The sequence below is a fragment of the Prionailurus bengalensis genome, chromosome E3, assembly GCF_016509475.1.
Source record: "Prionailurus bengalensis isolate Pbe53 chromosome E3, Fcat_Pben_1.1_paternal_pri, whole genome shotgun sequence".
NCBI lineage: Eukaryota > Metazoa > Chordata > Mammalia > Carnivora > Felidae > Prionailurus > Prionailurus bengalensis.
Window position 1 is genome coordinate 26,511,206 of NC_057357.1, and position 19,176 is coordinate 26,530,381.

At 46.9% G+C, this 19,176-nt stretch overlaps 1 protein-coding gene across 6 annotated transcripts in view; it reads right to left on the reverse strand.

Annotated features, from left to right (window-relative positions):
- VPS35L (VPS35 endosomal protein sorting factor like) overlaps window positions 1-19,176 on the reverse strand; it is a 117,703-nt gene that overhangs the window by 91,093 nt on the left and 7,434 nt on the right. For 5 of the 6 annotated variants that reach the window (XR_006294216.1, XM_043560405.1, XM_043560404.1 and 2 more), the window contains exons 2-7: window positions 15,204-15,303; window positions 12,835-12,990; window positions 10,891-11,013; window positions 8,542-8,566; window positions 5,539-5,612; window positions 2,176-2,304 (exon numbers count right to left, since the gene is read on the reverse strand). Coding sequence is in view for 5 of the 6 variants with exons in the window: in XM_043560404.1 (XP_043416339.1) it covers window positions 2,176-2,304; window positions 5,539-5,612; window positions 8,542-8,566; window positions 10,891-11,013; window positions 12,835-12,990; window positions 15,204-15,303 (607 nt within the window). In the remaining variant the exon portion in view is untranslated. Of the gene's footprint in view, window positions 1-2,175; window positions 2,305-5,538; window positions 5,613-8,541; window positions 8,567-10,890; window positions 11,014-12,834; window positions 12,991-15,203; window positions 15,304-19,176 lie in introns of those variants that run through there. The other variant, XM_043560406.1, reaches the window with a different exon arrangement.

The window sequence follows — 19,176 nt, forward strand, 5'->3', positions numbered from 1 at the left end:
AAAATAACAGTAACACGGGTGCTGGACAAGATATAGAGGACCTGGAACCCACACACCAAGCTGGTAGGGATGCAAACAGAACAGCCGTTTGGAAAGCAGGTTGGCCATTTCTCAAAAAGTTAAACATACCCTTATCATAGGACTCAGCAATTCTACCCCTAGGAATCTACTCAAGAGAGATCAAAGCATAGGTCCATGCAAAGACTTCTATGCAAATGTTCACAGTAGCATCATTCATAATAGCCAGAGTAGAAATGACCTGTGTTCATCAACTTGTTAATGGTTAAGTAAAAATGTGGTCATTCAAGGGGCGCCTGGGTGGCTCAGTCAGTTGAGCGTCCGACTTCGGCTCAGGTCACGATCTCACGCTTTGTGGATTCGAGCCCCACGTCGGGCTCTGTGCTGACAACTCAGAGCTTGGAGCCTGCTTCAGATTCTGTGTCTCCCTCTCTCTCTGCCTTTCCTCTGCTCACACTCTGTCTCTGTGTCTCCCCAAAATAAATAAATGTTAAAAGAAAAAATTTTAAAAAAAATGTGGTCATCCATACAATGGACTACTACTTAGCAACAAAAAGGTACAGGGTATCAATACAATAGCACGGACAAACTTCAAAAAACATTATGCTAAGTGGAAGAATCCAGAGGCGAAAGATTACACAAAGAATGATCCTGATACATGAAAGGTCTCCAAAAGGCAGATTTATAGTCAGAAAGCAGACCAGTAGTTTTCTGGGGCTGGAAGTGACAGGGTCTGAGTGCAAACAGGCTTGAGAGAATTTGGGGGAGGGGGTATAAAAATGCTCTAAAACTGAGTTGTGTAAATAGCTAAGTAACTGTTACTAAAAATCACTGAACTATATTCCAGTAAGACTACCACACAACACAATACTTTACTGCAGAGCAAATAAGGTGAACTGGGCTCATTTCTCTCTACCTGCCCCTTGACTCTCTTTTTTGGTTAAAAAAGTACTCTTTAAAGTATGCAAAGTAAAAGAGTTACTATTAACCAGATGTGGAGTTAATGAAACACTTTCATGGTTATTTTCTTTGAGAAGACATGAATTAAATCTTCTCCAGATGTCAAACTCTTGGAAGTCAAGTTCTCTATACTCCAGTCCTCTTGGGGAGATGTGGCCAATGAAAATATTTTGAAGAAGCGCTTATTAGTTTAGATATTTTCTTACTTGAGCCACTCAGCAAGCAACCCCCATCATGTGCATCCAGGATGAGAGGACTCTTCTTTGGGAGTATTTACTTTGTAAACTAACAACAGCGACTGCAGGGAAACGAGCCCAGGTTTGCCGGTCTTGAAACGCGCACACACACAAAACCACCTGCCACACAAAGTGTCATCTTTAAAGATTTCAAGCACTCAGTGTAAAGACTCCAGAGGAGAAAACAAAGGTCACATAGCCAAGATATGTTTTTTCCTTTTCTCTTTTTTTTTTTTTTATATTGCCATGATGTTGACCAAGAACAGGATTATCCTTTTGAACTAAAATGGCTGTTCAGAAATTCTTTGTGAACTCTGCTCTGAAACATAATGCACACATTAGTCCTTTTACAGTGTATTTCTCAGCATGTCTTGCCACGACAAGATGATCTGAAGGGTCAAGAAACAGAATAAGCTATCTTCCTTACAGAATTTGATCTTGTGACCCAAGAGTTGTCATGAATCAACAAATTCATCAACAAAGGGTTCAACAAATGTACGTCTCCTAACACTGTGAACATGTTTTGTCACGTGATTATGTAGAATGAGCCAGAAATGCATGTATCAGCGACACACAACCATTAATCCCAAAGATACAAAGGAAATTTGATCAAGGAAACCCAAGATAGTTGGTCAATCTTTAGTCTGTACAAATTGTGATTTGTGTCAGATGTACCAAGGCCACTGAACTGCACAATCCAGAGGGAATCATTAATTCTGTAATCCAAGCTGAATGTCCTGGAATGGTGCACTATACAACCCGTGCAGCTGTACATGGTGGCCCTCAATAAAACATTCATAATCATGGCCTTTCAGGGTAAGTATGTGAAAATGGAACAGGTTAAAAAAAGTAGGGTAACACCCTGAAGGCGGGCCTCTGAAAAACCCTAATTATCTACAAAAGAAGTTTTACATAGGAAATTCTGGGGAAAAAGAAAAAAAAAAAAATCACTAGACCTGACCTGGATGACTATTTTTAGAGCCTTCACTTTCTGGTCCGAGGCCCATGCGTCCTTCAGAGACTGGTTGAGCTCCTCAATGCGGTTCACATAATCCTGTTGAGTCAAGTTCAACAGTTCTTTCTGGGATCCCTGTGGGCAGAAAGTAGGAAGGTGTCGACACAAAAGGAAAAACATTATTTGGTCACCAACCCCATGAATAATACTGAGTACTGACTGAGCTTCAGTATCTAAGTTTTCCTCACAACCCCCCCAGGACTGATAGTATTGTCCTGTGACGGAAGAGGTCCTCTGAGTTTTCTGCAAAGACGGACAGAGTGCAGGCACTGAGTTGGGCCTTGGAGCAAGTCAGACCTAAGTCAACCCCCTTGTTCACCCACTCACCATGTGATTCTGGGTGAGCAGCTCTCTTCCCAGAGCCTCATCTACACCAGGACAACAGGATCCACCACCTTATTTAATACTCATTGGGACCTACCGTGGACCAGGCATGGGCCACCATATGCTCGAGATACAAAGGTGAACAAAAAAACATTATTTCTGTGCTAACAGAGTTTAATGTACAAAGGATGAGATGGGTATTAATGAAAACTGAGGTAAAGGCTCCAGAGGAAACAATTCTATGCAGACCTATAGCATAGTTCACTGAATCTGAGGTGCCAATTATAAGAAGCACAATTCTTGGTGTACCACCAAGGAAGAAAAAAATACCCATCACGGACATGCATCAATAAGAAACACAGCTCAATTTCAAGGATAGTCAAATGTGGGGGAAAGGCTTTCTCTCAGAAAGGAAGAAATATGGTAACAAAGGAATGGCCTCTAGACAGGTGGTCAAGAATGGTTTCCTGGAGGAAGTGATACTTGGGACAAATGCTCCATGGTGTGCGGGTGTTATCGGACAACGTGGAAAGTGGAGGTCAGGGGCTTTACCTAGACCAGGGAGAGTGCCTTCAGGGCAGAAAGGAGACCATATCAAAAAGCTGTGGTGAGGTCACCTGGGTACCTCAGTCAGTCAGCTGAATGTCTAACTCTTGATTTTGACTCAGGTCATGATACCAGGGTCGTGGGATCAAGCCCCTCATCAGGTTCTGTGCTGACATGGTGGAGCCTGCTTGGATTGTCTCCCCCTCTCTCTGTGCTCCTCCCCAAGTTGTGCACCCACACATTAAATAAGCATTAAAAAAAAAAAAATACTGGCATTCATTTAAAAAAAAAAAAAAAAAGGCTCTGGCAGAAGAAAGGTAGACCATCCCGAGGATGAATTAAAAATAAACTTAACACAGCCTTTGGCACGTGGTACCTGCTCATTAATCCTCGACTACTGTTAAGATGCTATTTACAAAGTTCACAGGAGTGAGGGTCATGCTAACCCACATGAGACCAGGAACCAAATCTCTTTTCTATCAATCTTCCCTGGAGTCCGAAGAACTCTTTACTAAGGAAATACATGTAGGATGTTCAGGAAATTTGGATTGATCCCAACTGGTCACTTGAACTACGAAACAGGGTCCTCCTTATCCCTTGGCAGTAGGAGGAGCCCCGTGACTAACTTGGGCGAATGGGCCATGAGCACAGCTGCCTGTGTCCCTTCTGGGCTGAGGCAGTGAAAAGTGACCCTTTTTCAGCTCCTACTGTGATGAACCTGGGAACCATCTGTTGAGATGGCAGCATTACATGATGATGGCGAGTCTGTTGCCTTCACAGGATGAGTAATGTGAGGAAGAAATAAACTTGTATTACATTAGGCCACTGAGATATGGAGGTTCACTTGTTACTGCAGTATCACCTAGCCTTGCCCTGACTAACACACCATGTTTGCTTGGAAGCCATGGGGCAGCCATCTGCTGCTATGAGCACGGAGAAGCAAGAAAATCCATCTGCAGGGGGAAAAATAAGATAGAGAACCAGAGAGGCAGTGACAAGAGGCTCTGCGGAAAAGAGAGAGGCAGAGGACAGTTGGTAGCCGTCTGGGTGATTCTTTAGCTCTTGGTTCCAGGCTGCTGTGCCCTTGGGTTCAGGGTAGTGCCCCTGTATCCTGCAACAGAGTCCCCATTTGCAACTTAAGCCAGCTCAAGTGACATTCAGATGGAAGAGCTTTGGTGAAAATGCTCAGCAAGTCCATTCGTACCAGCCAAGGTTGGCTGAGGATATGCAGACCAAGGCTCCCGGTCGCCCTAATTCAAAACGTGTCCTTTCCGAACTGAGGAATAGATGTGGACTAATAGACTTTGCTGGGCACCGAACTCTGGTCTCAGAGCCAGAAGGACCCTGAACCAAGGGCCAAGAGGCAGGACACCGCAATGGCAACTGCCATCACACAGCCCTCTGAGGATTTCAAAACATCAGCACTGGGTCCACACACCTATGTTCTTTATCCCCATGTTACAGTCAGGGAAGCGGATATAGGAAGGGGGAAAGCCCAAGGGCACTCTACTAATAAGCAGTTGAGCTACAGCCTCTAGACTCAGGTTGAGCTGGTGAGGACACCAAGTAACTCGTGCAGAGCACATCCCACAGGTGCTGGCTGTTGGGTCTAGGCACTTCAGATACATTAAGTTACAACTCTAAGAAGCAGGTACTATGCAGCATCCTCATTCTACAGATAAGTAAACTCAGGCACAGAGCTGTTAAGCACCTTGCCCCAAATCACAGAACTGCCACATGGTAGAGCTGAGATTCAAACTCAGGCAGTCTGGCTCCAGAGTCTGTCTTACTCGCAATGTTATGCTGCCTCTCTAAACACCATCCCAGAAGACGCAAACCCACCTCCCTCCGGGGGCCAGGCTGGTAGTGTTTATGAGTCAATCGGGAAAGGGAGGACTGTGTACCCTGGATGGCGCGTGCCCTGGTTAACTGCAGGAAGGTGGACTCACAATTATCAGGTGGAATTAAAAACAAAAAAAAAAATCTGACTTATATGTGAAACTTACCCATTTTTAAGAGTTGGCAAGTGAGTCATGTTTTTTGAAAGCGTATTTTTTGAATGAGTCCTGGGGGCCACAGCAAGCCAGCAGAGCAGCGGTGTGCAGCTTCTGCACAAGGTAGGACCCTTATCTATGCAAGGCGGCTTCCCTAGGAGATGGCTCCCGCTGCATTTTACGTCAAATCCTGTCCCCCCACACGATCTGGGTTTGCTCAGGCATCACAGTGAGAAGACGCCTTCAGAAAACCAGCCCACGGCAACTCCTGTGAGCTCGGCCAACTGCACGGCTGGCACCTTTCCCTGATCAGCTGGTGCCTCAGGAGGAATGAGCACAATGTGCGGCTTGGGAATTAATCAAAGAGCAGCCACCAAGACGAATCTCACTTGGAAGAAGGAACGAAAGCATGATCCTCCCTGTGCTCAGCAAATGACTTGCTCACCTCCTCAAAGTCATCCAGCTCCTCCAGCCTGGTCCGAACCTTCTCTGACATGGCGGACGTGGCGGTCGCTTTGCCTAAACAGAATAGATTCATGTCACACAGAATGGATTTCTCGGACACCAACTCCCCCCCCCAGGGAAAGGCATCTTTCACTCTACGCTTTGTTGTGAATAAAGAGGCCAGGGAACAATTTCATTACAGACAGCTCCACGATTTTGAAAACAACGTCCTTACATAACCAAAGTTCCACCAGAAACATTTTTGTTTAAAAGCTGCCCCCCTAGCTCGGTGGGGCCAGCCTCCATGGTTCCACTCCATTCGGTATTACAAACTTTTCCCTGCATCACTCGCTGGCTAAAGAAAGGCAGTCCAGAGGGGATGCCAAAAATCCATCATGTGATTGTTTTCTACCAACAAAAGGCCCTCTCAGGCTCGCACTCAGTGCAGGACCAAAGCACTCTGATACCACTACAACCACGTCACTGTGTGCCCAGCACGAGGGCTTCAAAGGCCTCTCTTCAAGAAAACAGGGCTGGCCACGCCTCCTTCCATCACCTGTCAGAGATGAAGGGACACCCTCTGGGCTGTGGGCCAACCACAGGGCGAGGCTATCTGTCCAGCTGGCTCTCCAGTGACTCTTATCTCAGAACCCTGTCCCCATCTGAAAGGGGCTTCTGTTCTAGCTCTGAGGTCCCCCTGCTCCCACCCACCAAACTCAGGAATGAAAGTTCATTCTTTTAAGGCACTAGCGTCTTAGATCTGTTGCGAACTCACCGATTTGTCTGGGATCAGCTGAGAGCAAGGCACAGTTATTTATTTGCTAAAAAAACAACTATTTAAGTTTCCCAGTACTGGTTTCTGTTTTTGTTTTTTTACCTCATTTCCACTTTTCCTCTTATTTTGAAATATGTACAGAAAGTGCACATATGTACATTTTAACAGATAATCATAACCTTTGTAACCACCACCTTGCTCATATACCGTCTTACTTCTTTTGTTAACCATTATCTTTAGTTCATGAATTTTACCCTGGTTGTTGCACAGAGCTGTTTCCCTGTTTATTATTTTCCACTGTGTTAATACAGCACAATGTACTTCTTATTCTGTTGACGGATGTCTGGGTTGTTTCCTGTTTGGGGCTACAGTAAATAACGCTGCTGTGAACATTTGTGTTTTCTGGTTTGTATACACATACATTTCTTCAGGGCAGCGGGCAGCGCTTCTCAAACTTTCAGAGGAGTCACTTACAGATGAATTAACACACACAGACTGATTTTTAGTAGGCCTGGCAGGGCCTGGGACTCTGCCTTACTAATGCAGCTGGCCCTTGGACCACACTGTAAGAAAAACAAGGGGACGCCTGGGTGGTTCAGTCAGTTGGGCATCCAACTTCAGCTCAGGTCATGATCTCACAGCTTGTGAGTTTGAGCCCCGCCTCGGGCTCTGTGCTGACAGCTCAGAGCCTGGAGCCTGCTTCAGATTCTGTGTCTCCCTCTCTTTCTGCCCCTCCCCCACCCACATTCTATCTCAAAACAAACAAACAAACAAACAAAAAAACATGGATTTGGGTAGAGTTGGAAAAACACTTTCCCTAAAGGGTCAGATAGAAATATTTTACATTTATGGGGTGCCTGGGTGGCTCAGTTGGTTAAGCATCAGACTCTGGATATCGGCTCAGGTCATGATCTCACAATTCACGAGACTGAGCCCCGTGACCGGCTCTGTGCTGACAGCACAGAACTTGCTCGGGATTCTCTCTCTCCCTCTCTCTGCCCCTCCCCCACTTATTCATACCCATGCTCGCTCTCAAAATAAACTTCATAAATATTTTAGGTTTTGTGAGTCATGTGGTTTCTCTCACACCTACTCAACTCTGCCATTACAGCACAAAAGCAACCACAAACAATATGTAAGCAAACTGGCCTGGCTGTGTTCTAATAAAACTTTACTTCCAAACTTAAACAGGGGGCCAGATCTTGCCCTGCAGGATGTAGTTTGCTAATTTCTGATCTAGAGTATATCCTAGTAGAATTGTCAGGTCCAAGGGTTGGCCCAACTTCAATTTTAACAGATAACGTGAAAGTGCTCTTTACACGGTGGTCTTATCGTTTTAACCTCCTACTGTCAACATAAGCCTTCCTGCTGCTCTACGTTCCCACCAGCAAGCGATCTCGTCCATCTTTCTGATCTCTCCAAACTGGTGGCTATGCAACAGTAGGATTTACTTTTTCACGGTTTGGGGTCAAAGTTATGGCCCTTACAAGGTGCTCCCACTCTCTTGATTACTCAGGTGCTGCCCCCACCTGCAGACAACGGGGGAGAGTCGCAGCTGCCATACTCGTGATTTGCACGTAAACCACAGCTATGCTCATCTGTACCCCGTGGGTACCTGAGCTGTGTCCGTTGCCTCAGAATCGCTTAGGAGCCTCAAAACAAAACAAAACAAAACAAAACAAAAACACCAATTCCTGGGTCCCATTCCTCAAGATACATTCAACAAGTGGAACAGGGCCCCATGGTCTTTATGTCTATAAAGGTTGCACAGCTAGTCTGAGGCACGCTGGTCAGAGCTTCTGACCGTGTATCCAGGCTGAAGAAATAGCACTGCCGTGTTGCCGTGTCCAGGAACCCATGGCCCTTAAGACTGTGGCTCCCATCCCTAGCGTGTCTGCCTTCTCACAAGGGATAAAGACTTAAAGCAAAGTAAATGATCTCTAAAAAGGAGAATTTTAACCATTCTACAGCTGCTGAGGAGGGGACGGGGAGCAGATGCTACTGCTCTGTCTAAATTCAAACAGTGAGCTCATGTTGTACTTTTAATAACTTTTGTCTTTTTCCCCCCATTCATCACATGAGTATGTATTTCAGTTCTGCTAAGTCTGTACACAATCTAGGAAGTAACAGCTTTAATGGAATTAAACACCAGTCTGGATACTGCAAACTTTTTTATACTAAAGGTAATGAGCCAATTCCCCATCAAGAGTAACAACAACCCAAACTCACCTTTCTCAGATCCCATAAACAGATTCTGCAGAGGCAAGTAACAATTTGTTAGTATTTTTTAAAACTTAATACCGTTTCTATGACAAAAAAAAACTTGTAAGATACTTAAATATTCAAGTTACACTAAGGCCACATGATCTGTTATTTTCCAGCAAAGCTACTTACTTATCCAAATGCAAAACAATGATTTCATCTAAGGAGGAAAACACAGCTCACCAAAAACTACCGAAGATTCAAATTTCCACTCAGCTCAGGACACTCAAAGTGAGCCAACAAAGAGCAAAATTTTGAGGACAACGGCGTCAGGAGGTAGCAGTTAGCTTACTCTACGTCAGGGCTTCACAATCTGGGCGCTACTGACGTTAGGCACAGGGAAACCCGGTTGTGTGGGGGCGGTCCTGTACATGGAGGGTGTTAGCAGCGCCTGCTCTCTACCCACTAGATTGCCAGCAACGCCTCCACAGTGCAACAACCAACACTGCCTCCAGACATTGCCATGTGTCCGCTGGGGGGTAAAATTACTCCTGGCTGCAAAATCACTGCTCTAAATTAACTCCGTGCATTCAGAAAATCAGAACCAAACTACCGGTCCAGCAACTCTGCCTGCACACTGCTCACCTAGCGCAAACCCTGAGAGGAAGTGGGGAGGAGAGGCGTCGTCGCAGAGCCTTCCTGGTTGCCCCCCGAGTTCACCCCTTCCTCCATACTCACAGCCCTGATTTCTGATGGGCACATTTGTCGCATTTCCCAGCATCCCCTCCATCTGCATACGGCCCATGACGACCTTCAGGACAAATGCGGGTGTGTGGGTGGGGACACTGGGAGGACAAATGCGGCTGGGTGTGTGGATGGGGACACTGGGAGGGGTCCTCATATGAGCGAGGGTGCATCCTACTTCCCCTTTTCCTCCTCCAACAACTTGGACGTGAGGTGACACTGAACACAGCAGGGCAGCAGGGCAGCAGGACAGGAAGAGCCAGACCCCTGATGACTCTGGAGCCACCACACCAGCCTGAACTACCCACTTCTCAACTTCCTTTCAGTGCCAAGAGAGGAATGTCACTGTGGCATATGTCATCCCGTTATCACGTCATCAGGGAGGGCTTGGGTCAGAAGCTCCCAGCTCTCGTCCTCAGTACCCCAGGCTTTCCCCTGTTCTCCCTGGCCGGCTCAGCTCAGAGCCTTTCATCACATGAGCAACCTGCCCCCACACATTGTCGGCCTCATCTCCCTCACATCCCCAGGCACAAGCCAACGACTTGGTCCAGAGGCCACCCGGTGAACTTGAGGCCATGGAAGAAAACTGGAGCCACAGGAAGAAGTAAACCTTCTTTGGGGCCTCAGTCTCCTCACTTCCCAACTCAAACCTCCCCAGAGATGGGCTCCAATTCTTTCTCTGAATGGTGCCAGATCCTGGATTCTTAACACATTTTTTTGAGAAACCAACCAGCACATTTGCTCCCAACTAACATGGACATAATGAGCCAAACTCACAGAGCCCAGGAGTTGGGCAACATTAGCTGTGATATTGTGATTTATAAGAAATATATATTGCGTCTTGATTCTGTTCCTGGCCCAGAAGCTCCTACTACCCTTGGAATGTCTTAAGCCCTCAGAGTGGTCAAGGAGACTTTGTTAAGTTAATCAAGTGACTTCTGGACACACCTAAGGATGGGGACTGGTTTCCAGGGGAAACAAACATTTGATTGCAGGGCTGGAACCCTCAGTGCCACTCCTGACCTCCAGGGAGGGGAGAGGGGGGCGGAAGATTGAATCAATCACGTCTATTTATTAAGGCCTCCCTAAGAACCTAAAAGGACTGGGTTCAGAGAGCTTCCTGACTGGTAAGACAGAATGTCCATGCCATCCAGCAGGACCCCAAACTCCAAGGGGACAGAAGGTCTTCTATTTAGAACCTTGCTCTCTGTCTCTCTTCAAGTGGATGTTGATTTGCAGCCTTTAATATCCTTGTAATCTTGTGAGTAAACGGATTTCCTGAGTTCTGTGAGCCACTTAGCAAATTGACCGAACCCAAGGAGGGGGTCTTGGGAGTCTGACGCACAGCCAGACGGTCAGAAGCACAGGTGACAACATGGACTCACAGCGGACATGTGAAGTGGGAGAGAAGGTTGAGGGACTAGGCGCCTGACTTGCAGGAATGGACATGAGCTCCAGGGATCTGGGTGTCAGAACTGAGTTGAGCTGCAGGACACCCAGCCGGTGTCAGAGAATTGTTTGGCGTGGGGGGTGGGGAGATCCTGTACAGGCACCTGGGGGCAGAATCCTAACAAAAAGAAATCCCTACCAGATGGGAAGCAGGCCCTGGGAGAAGAGTGCGCTGGTACTCACGATAGACAGCTTCTCTGTGGTCGTGTACCGGGCAAGGATTTCTCCTCGTTTGCTGGCCCAGGGCTCAAAGTCTGATCCTACGATGGAGTTCTCATCTCGGTCTCGTCTCTTTCTAGAGCTATCCTATGGAAAGGCAAGACAAGCTCTCAGCAGCAGTATCCTTTTCATCTTTAAAAAGAAAGTATAGGGACACCAGGGTGGCTCAGTTAAGCATCTGACTTCAGCTCAGGTCATGATCTCATGGTTCGGGAGTCTGAGCCCCGGATTGGACTCTGTACTGACAGCTCAGAGCCTGGAGCTGCTTCAGATTCTGTCTCCCTCTCTCTCTATGCCCCTCCCTCACTCTCTCTCTTTCTCTCTCTCAAAAATAAATAAAATGCTAAAAAATTTTTTTGAAAACCACAAAGTATAGGGGCGCCTGGGTGGCTCAGTTAAGGTCTGACTCTTCATCTCAGTTCAGGTCATGATCTCCTGGTTCATGAGTTTGAGCCCCCACATCAGGCTCTGTGCTGACAGTGCAGAGCCTGCTTGGGATTCTGTCTCTCCTTCTCTCTCTGACCCTCTCCTGCTCACTCTCTGCCTCTCAAAATAAAAACAAACAAAAACTATAAGCAAACACAATAGTTGATAACATGGCAGGGTAAAACTGATTATGTGCTAGGAAAGCAGAACTTAAATGTTCTCATCAAATTAAAAAAATGTAAATACGTGAGGCGATGGGTGTACTAACTCGATGAGGGAATGGTTTCACAGGTGCATACAAATACCAGGTCATTACGTTGACACTCTAAAAGTCTCACAATTTCCTCTGTCAATTTTATCTCATAAAGCTAAAGAAAAGGGGCGCCTGGGTGGCTCAGTTGGTTAAGCGTGTGACTCTTGGTTTCGGCTCAGGTCATGACCCCAGAGTTCTGGGTTCAGGTCCCACATCAGGCTCTGCGTTTATGGTGCAGAGCCAGCCTCGCATTCTATCTCCCTCTCTCTCTCCTTCTCTCCATCAAAATAAATGGACAAACTTAAAGAAAAGCTAAAGAAAAGGAAGTATAAGCAAAGGCAGACAGTCACCCAGTGCAGAATAAAATAGGTCTAAAGGTTTACTAGATAACATTTTTTCAGGCCAATTCACCCCAAAGGGCCAATAAACAGATCAAAAGACACTCAGGCTCACTGAGAATCAAGGAAAGGCAAACGATCATCTTTCAACCACCAAAATGGCAAAGTTACAATGACTGGTAATGTCCCAGCTGGCAAGGAGGCAGGACAACAGACACTCTGAAGTTCTGCTGGGGGTGGTATAAATGGTGAAGCCTTTTTGGAGAATGATTTGGGAGTAGCCATCAAAACCTTAAACACACATTGCCTAGCCCAGCGTTTAACTCTTCTACGTGAGAAATCAGCAGTTTGCTTACAGAATTACATAAAAATAAATGAAAAAAAAAAAAAAGAATAATAAAGGGTGAAATTAAAATCAAGAATGAATTTTAAAATGCTTTAATAAAGAAAAGAAGAAGCTTCCAGGATCTGCACTAGCCTCTCACAAAGGGGGTGGGGGGGTGGGGAGAGGAGGGCTCCGTAAGGGGGACCCTGTGGGTGTCTGGATCCTGAAAACTGTCGCAACGACAATGTGGGATCTGTGCCATTTGGAAACAGAAAGGTGGGGGCACCCTGGGAGGCTCAGTAGCAACCGACTTCGGCTCAGGCCATGATCTCACAGCTCTTGAGTTCAAGCCCCGCATCTAGCTCTGTGGTGACAGCTTGGAGCCTGGAGCCTGCTTCAGATTCTGTGTCTCCCTCTCTCTCTGCCCCACCCGCACTTGTGCTCTTTCTCTCAAAATGAACAGATGTTAAAAAAAAAAAAAGAATTTTTTTTTTTTTTTTTTTTAAACAAAAAGAAAAGCTGCCAGCTCTGCCCCCACAGGACTGACCACAAGCAGGGAGTGTTACCGGGGCTGCAGGGTCAGCCGTGGCCGCGAACATGGAGAGGGGGTCTGTCCCATCCAGCACGCTGCTCAGTGGGTCCACCACGGAGCTGGAAGACGAGGAGGACGTGGAGGAAGTGCTGCCTTTCCGGCTCACTTTCTTGGTCTTGGACTCTGTGACCTGTGGGGAAAACCCGAGCAGGTAAAGCGGGAATCTCCTATGACCTTCCCCCAACACTCAATGTGTCTTCCCTCATTCCCTTAGTTGAAGTGACCATTGCTTTGTGGCAGGGACACTTACATTTTGTGACAAACCGAGAGGACTCGGAATCCCAGCTATGGAGGAAGGGAATAGAAGGTGGGATCGAACTGCACCCTGGTAGGGCCCTCTTACACAAAGCAGGTCCCCAGACAAGCAGCAGCCACATCACATGGAGCTCGTCAAAAAACACGGACTCTGGAGCTCCACCTTGGATCTACTGCATCGGAAGCTGCGACTTAACACGATCTCCTTCCTTTTTGAAGAACTTCGAATGCCACATCCTGCTGAGCACTGAGGGACAGGTGGGGTGTCAGGGTGTGAAGCCATGTTTTTGTTCCACTGGCCCCCAACACTTTCTGACTTCAGATGACCAGATCAGGGGTGAACCCCTGAGCCAAGAAGATCCAACCAGTGTTTCTGCTGAAAATGCAGCACAAAATCCAGAAGGGCTGGCTGGGCTCCACTCTCCTCCTTAAACAAGGAAGCTCTGAAAACCCAGGGGCTGAGGGAAGTAATGGACACTCTGGGCATATCCACAGGAAGGCAGAGAAAACCCGTCTTCAGAGAGGACGGGATGTGATAGAATGAAAGAAAGGGCTGGATAAAAGAGAACTTGACCAGCCTTTGTCCTGGTTCTGGGAAAGGAGGGTCCGGCCCTTGGAGTGTCTGTCATTCACACGCCCTGCAGCCACACATGACTTGATGGTAACAAGACCAGCATGGGGGCTGGTCGTGAGAAAGACCACTCCTGTGAGCACAGTCAGGGGGTATCAGCCTGACCTTAGGGGAGGGAGGCTGGAGATGAGGTCCAGTCATGTGGCCAAGGAATCACTGCATCACGCTGTGTAATGAAACCCCAACACAAAGTGTGGACACAACAAAGCTCAGTGGAGCTTCCTGGCTGGTGGCTGTACCATGTGCCTGGAGGTGATACACTGTTCCATAGGCAGAGGGCAGAGAGCTCTGTCTTCAGGACGTTCCCGGGCCTCACCTACCTGTCTCTCATTTGGCTGCTCATTTGTATCCCTCATATAAAACTGTAAACACAGGGCTTCTGAGTTGTCTGAGCTCTCCTAGCACATTATCAAGCCTGAGGGGAGGTCTGGATTTGCAGACAGTTGATCAGCGGGTGGCCTGGGGTCCCCCAAATCTGCAGTGGGTGTCTGAAGCAAGGACTGCCTTTTTGAAGAGCTTGCCCTAAACCTGTAGGGTCTGACACCAACCCCGGATGATCTGGCAAAGGGCCTCCTATTGGTACACAATTGTCATTTTGTCTGCCTGGCATCTGACCCCCCTTCTCCCAGGCTTGGCAGTTGTTTTCTTTGGGAAAGCGGCCCTCCCCGACTCTCGGCTCCTACAGGCCTGGTTGGGGTGGAGGGGTTCTACCCCAACCCAGTCAGTCAGCACATTCCCTTCCCCGGGGCACCAGCCTGGGTCAGGGAGGGACACAGAACCAGAAAAGAGAAACTCCCTGCTCTCGTGTCACGAAAGCTGCAGGATGGAAGCCTGGAGCTGATGTGGCTGGTCTGTGTCCACGGGAGTGAGTTCTCAGATTGGAAACGACCCACTGGTGTCTCAGTTGTGACTCTACAGGCCCATAGGGCCTGGGGGGGAGGGGGAGGGCAGACACTCCAGCTGTGACCTCCTGCTTTATGCAATGGCCTCTGGGCATTCTAAGGTATGTGTCTGTCACCCTCACCCCCACCCGTGATGAGAGCCACACAGCTTCTATTATCTGCTGGTGAAACAGTGCTAACCCAGAAGAGAGGGACCATCTATATCACTGGCCTGCTTTTCACTTTGCTTTTTAAATAACTCACATAGATGAAGACGCCATTCAGAACAGCATCTTCAGGACAGGCAAACTTAAGAAGGGGTTTCGTTTATATGCCCACCTCAGGAGCAAAGGCATCACCCGCTCGTGACAACCTCGCAAATGTGAGAAAGGGCACAAGGAACATGACGGTGGGTGAGGTCAACGTCACAAAAACCAGGGCCTGGGAACAAAGTGGCTGATAGAAATGTGCAAAAGCAGCTCCGGCCGGCAAGTGGGAAAGACCCAGGAACCCAGCTTGTCATTTTGAGGAGTGAGAGGTTAGAGAGGTTAGAGAGGGCCTCGTGACAAAACTTACGGTTATGGGCTTCAGCGGGTGATAGTCCCCAAACTCCAGTGGCACAGCCTCCAGCCGGCAGGACGCAAACTCTGCCTTGTAGTTCCTCCCCCGGGAGTGCCTGGCGGACAAATCCCAGACCGCCACCATCAGTTGAAGGGGATACAGAACACATTCAAATCATCTGCTCAGACCTTCTCAGGGCTACAGCGGCTCACGGCGCAACAGTATTTCTACTGAGCCCAAGAAACGCTGCAGAGAATTTTAACACTCAGTTTGAAGGTGCACAATGCCACCCAGGGATCCGGGACCCGTGAGGCCAGATGCCAGAACCAAGGGCACTGGATGAAGTGAGGTCAACTCTCCCCCACACACTGTTCTCCCCCCGACAGCCAGCGCCCAAGGAGGAGCTGAAGAGAGGGGCGTGCAGGGGGAGGGAGAAAGCCGGCCCTGCTCTCCCCACCAAGTTCACGAACGCTGTGGAGCCAGAGAAAGTAGCTGGGCAGGAAGTAGACAAAGAGCACCCGATTTCACGGGTCTTGTGAAGGGATCACGAGATAGACAAGGGGACAAAGTATCCACACTGAGGCACGAGAGGAAAACACATAGGAAGAAGAGCAGTGTGAAAGGCCTCGGGGCGGAAGGGAAGGTCTCAGAACAGGCAGAGAAAAACAGGAAGAGGAATGGGCAGCAGCAGTATTTGAAGGGATGGCAGCTAAGATTCTTCCAAACTAGGGGCGCCTGGGGGGCTTAGTCGGTTGAGCTTCTGACACCTGGTTTTGGCTCAGGTCATGATCTCTCAGTTTGTGGGTTCGAGCACCACGTCAGGCTCTGAGCTAACAGTGTGGAGCCTGCTTGGGATTCTCTCTCTCTACCCCCCCCTCCCAACACTCCCTTGCTTGTACACACGCCTTCTCTCTAAGTAAATAAACTTTAAAAAAAAAAAAAAGAGGGGCGCCTGAGTGGCGCAGTCGGTTAAGCGTCTGACTTCAGCCAGGTCACAATCTCGTGGTCTGTGAGTTCGAGCCCCGCGTCAGGTTCTGGGCTGATGGCTCAGAGCCTGGAGCCTGTTTCCGATTCTGTGTCTCCCTCTCTCTCTGCCCCTCCCCCGTTCATGCTCTGTCTCTCTCTGTCCCAAAAATAAATAAACGTTGAAAAAAAAAATTTTTTTTTAAAAAAAAGAAAAAAAAATTTTTTAAACCAAAATAGAATTTTTCCAAACTAAAGACCTCAAGCTATAGATTCAAGAAACACGCATGCCCCAAGCAGGACCCACACAAAAAAGAAACAAAAACCATACTTAGGGCCTTCATAGTAAAATGGCTAAAAAATAGAGGGTTTCTTAGAACGAATAAAGACACCTTATTTTCAAAGGGTGACGATTATATTACTGTCTCAGCAGAGAGGAGAGCCAGCAGACAAAGGGATCGTACCGGTGAAGTACCAAAGAAATTAACTGCCAGACAAAAACCCTGCACCTAGTGAAACGGTCCTTCAGTCATGAAGGAAAGAGTTTCCTGTTAAAGAAAAACCAACAACAGCATGTACAGAACTACACTTTAAAAAAAAGCTACACGGATTGGAAGAATAAATATTGTCAAAATGTCAATACTACCCAAAGCTATCTACACATTCAATGCAATCCCAATCCAAATTGCACCAGCATTCTTCTCGAAACTAGAACAAGCAATCCTAAAATTCATATGGAACCACAAAAGGCCCCGAATAGCCAAAGTAATTTTGAAGAAGAAGACCAAAGCAGGAGGCATCACAATCCCAGACTTTAGCCTCTACTACAAAGCTGTAATCATCAAAACAGCATGGTTTTGGCACAAAAACAGACACATAGACCAATGGAATAGAATAGAAACCCCAGAACTAGACCCACAAACGTATGGCCAACTCATCTTTGACAAAGCAGGAAAGAACATCCAATGGAAAAAAGACAGTCTCTTTAACAAATGGTGCTGGGAGAACTGGACAGCAACATGCAGAAGGTTGAAACTAGACCACTTTCTCACACCATTCACAAAAATAAACTCAAAATGGATAAAGGACCTGAATGTGAGACAGGAAACCATCAAAGCCCTAGAGGAGAAAGCAGGAAAAGACCGCTGTGACCTCAGCCATAGCAATTTCTTATTGACACATCCCCAAAGGCAAGAGAATTAAAAGCAAAAATGAACTACTGGGACCTTATGAAGATAAAAAGCTTCTGCACAGCAAAGGAAACAACCAACAAAACTAAAAGGCAACCAACGGAATGGGAAAAGATATCTGCAAATGACATATCAGACAAAGGGCTAGTATCCAAACCTATAAAGAGCTCACCAAACTCCACACCCAAAAAACAAATAACCCAGTGAAAAAATGGGCAGAAAACATAGACACTTCTCTAAAGAAGACATCCAGATGGCCAACAGGCACATGAAAAGATGCTCAACGTCGCTCCTCATCAGGGAAATACAAATCAAAACCACACTCAGATATCACCTCACCCCAGTCAGAGTGGCAAAATGAACAAATCAGGAGACTATAGATGCTGGAGAGGATGTGGAGAAATGGGAACCCTCTTGCACTGTTGGTGGGAATGCAAACTGGTGCAGCCGCTCTGGAAAACAGTGTGGAGCTTCCTCAAAAAATTAAAAATAGACCTACCCTATGACCCAGCAATAGCACTGCTAGGAATTTACCCAAGGGATACAGGAGTACGGATGCATAGGGGCACTTGTACCCCAATGTTTATAGCAGCACTCTCAACAATAGCCAAATTATGGAAAGAGCCTAAACGTCCATCAACTGATGAATGGATAAAAAAATTGTGGTTTATATACACAATGGAGTACTACGTGGCAATGAGAAAGAATGAAATATGGCCCTTTGTAGCAATATGGATGGAACTGGAGAGTGTGATGCTAAGTGAAATAAGCCATACAGAGAAAGACAGATACCATATGGTTTCACTCTTATGTGGATCCTGAGAAACTTAACAGAAACCCATGGGGGAGGGGAAGGAAAAAAAGAGGTTAGAGTGGAAGAGAGCCAAAGCATAAGAGACTCAAAAACTGAGAACAAACTGAGGGTTGATGGGGGGTGGGAGGGAGAGGAGGGTGGGTGATGGGTATTGAGGAGGGCACCTTTTGGGACGAGCACTGGGTGTAGCATGGAAACCAATTTGACAATAAACTTCATATATTGAAAAAAATAAAAAATAAATCGAAGCACATTTAATTGTAGTGTGATTCTGAAAGTAGTAAAAATAAATAAATAAAAATTAAAAAATAAAAAATAAAAAAAGCTACACAGAGAAACAAAATGATCCCAGCTGAAAACAAAAAACTATATACATAGTATATATGTGCATACACACTGTGTATACACGTATGTACATATGTATAGGCTATGCATACATATCGAAGAGTAAAAAAAAAAAAGGTAAAGGTGTGGATAAAAAGAGATTAGTGACCACAAAAAACAGTAACTTATAGTATTTAAAATATGTGTAGGGGGCACCTGGGTGGCTCAGGGGGTTAAGTGTCTGCATCTAACTCTTGACTTCTGCTCAGGTCATGATCCCTGGGTTGTGGGATTGAGCCCCAAGTCAAGCCCCATGCTGAGCCTGCTTCAGATTCTCTCTCTCTCTCCCTCTGCCCCTCTCCCCTGCTCTCTAAAATAAAAAAAATAAATAAAAGAGAGGTAGAATTAAAACTCAGGTCAATCAGCACAGAAGAGGCACTATGGTATGAATGTTTGTCCCCACCCCCCCAACCCCCCAAATTCACTGACTGAAATCCTAACCTCGCCTTTGGAAGGTGATGAGGTCTCAAGGGAGGAGCCTCATGATAACCGGGACCCCAGAAAGCCCCGGCCCTGTGAAGACACGCAGTGCAGGCACTGGGTGAAAAGCAGGAGGTGCCTCGCCTCACCGAGCTGGCCAGATGTCCAGCCTCCAGGAGAAACAAACATTTTTTGTTGTAAGTTGCCACATCTGTGT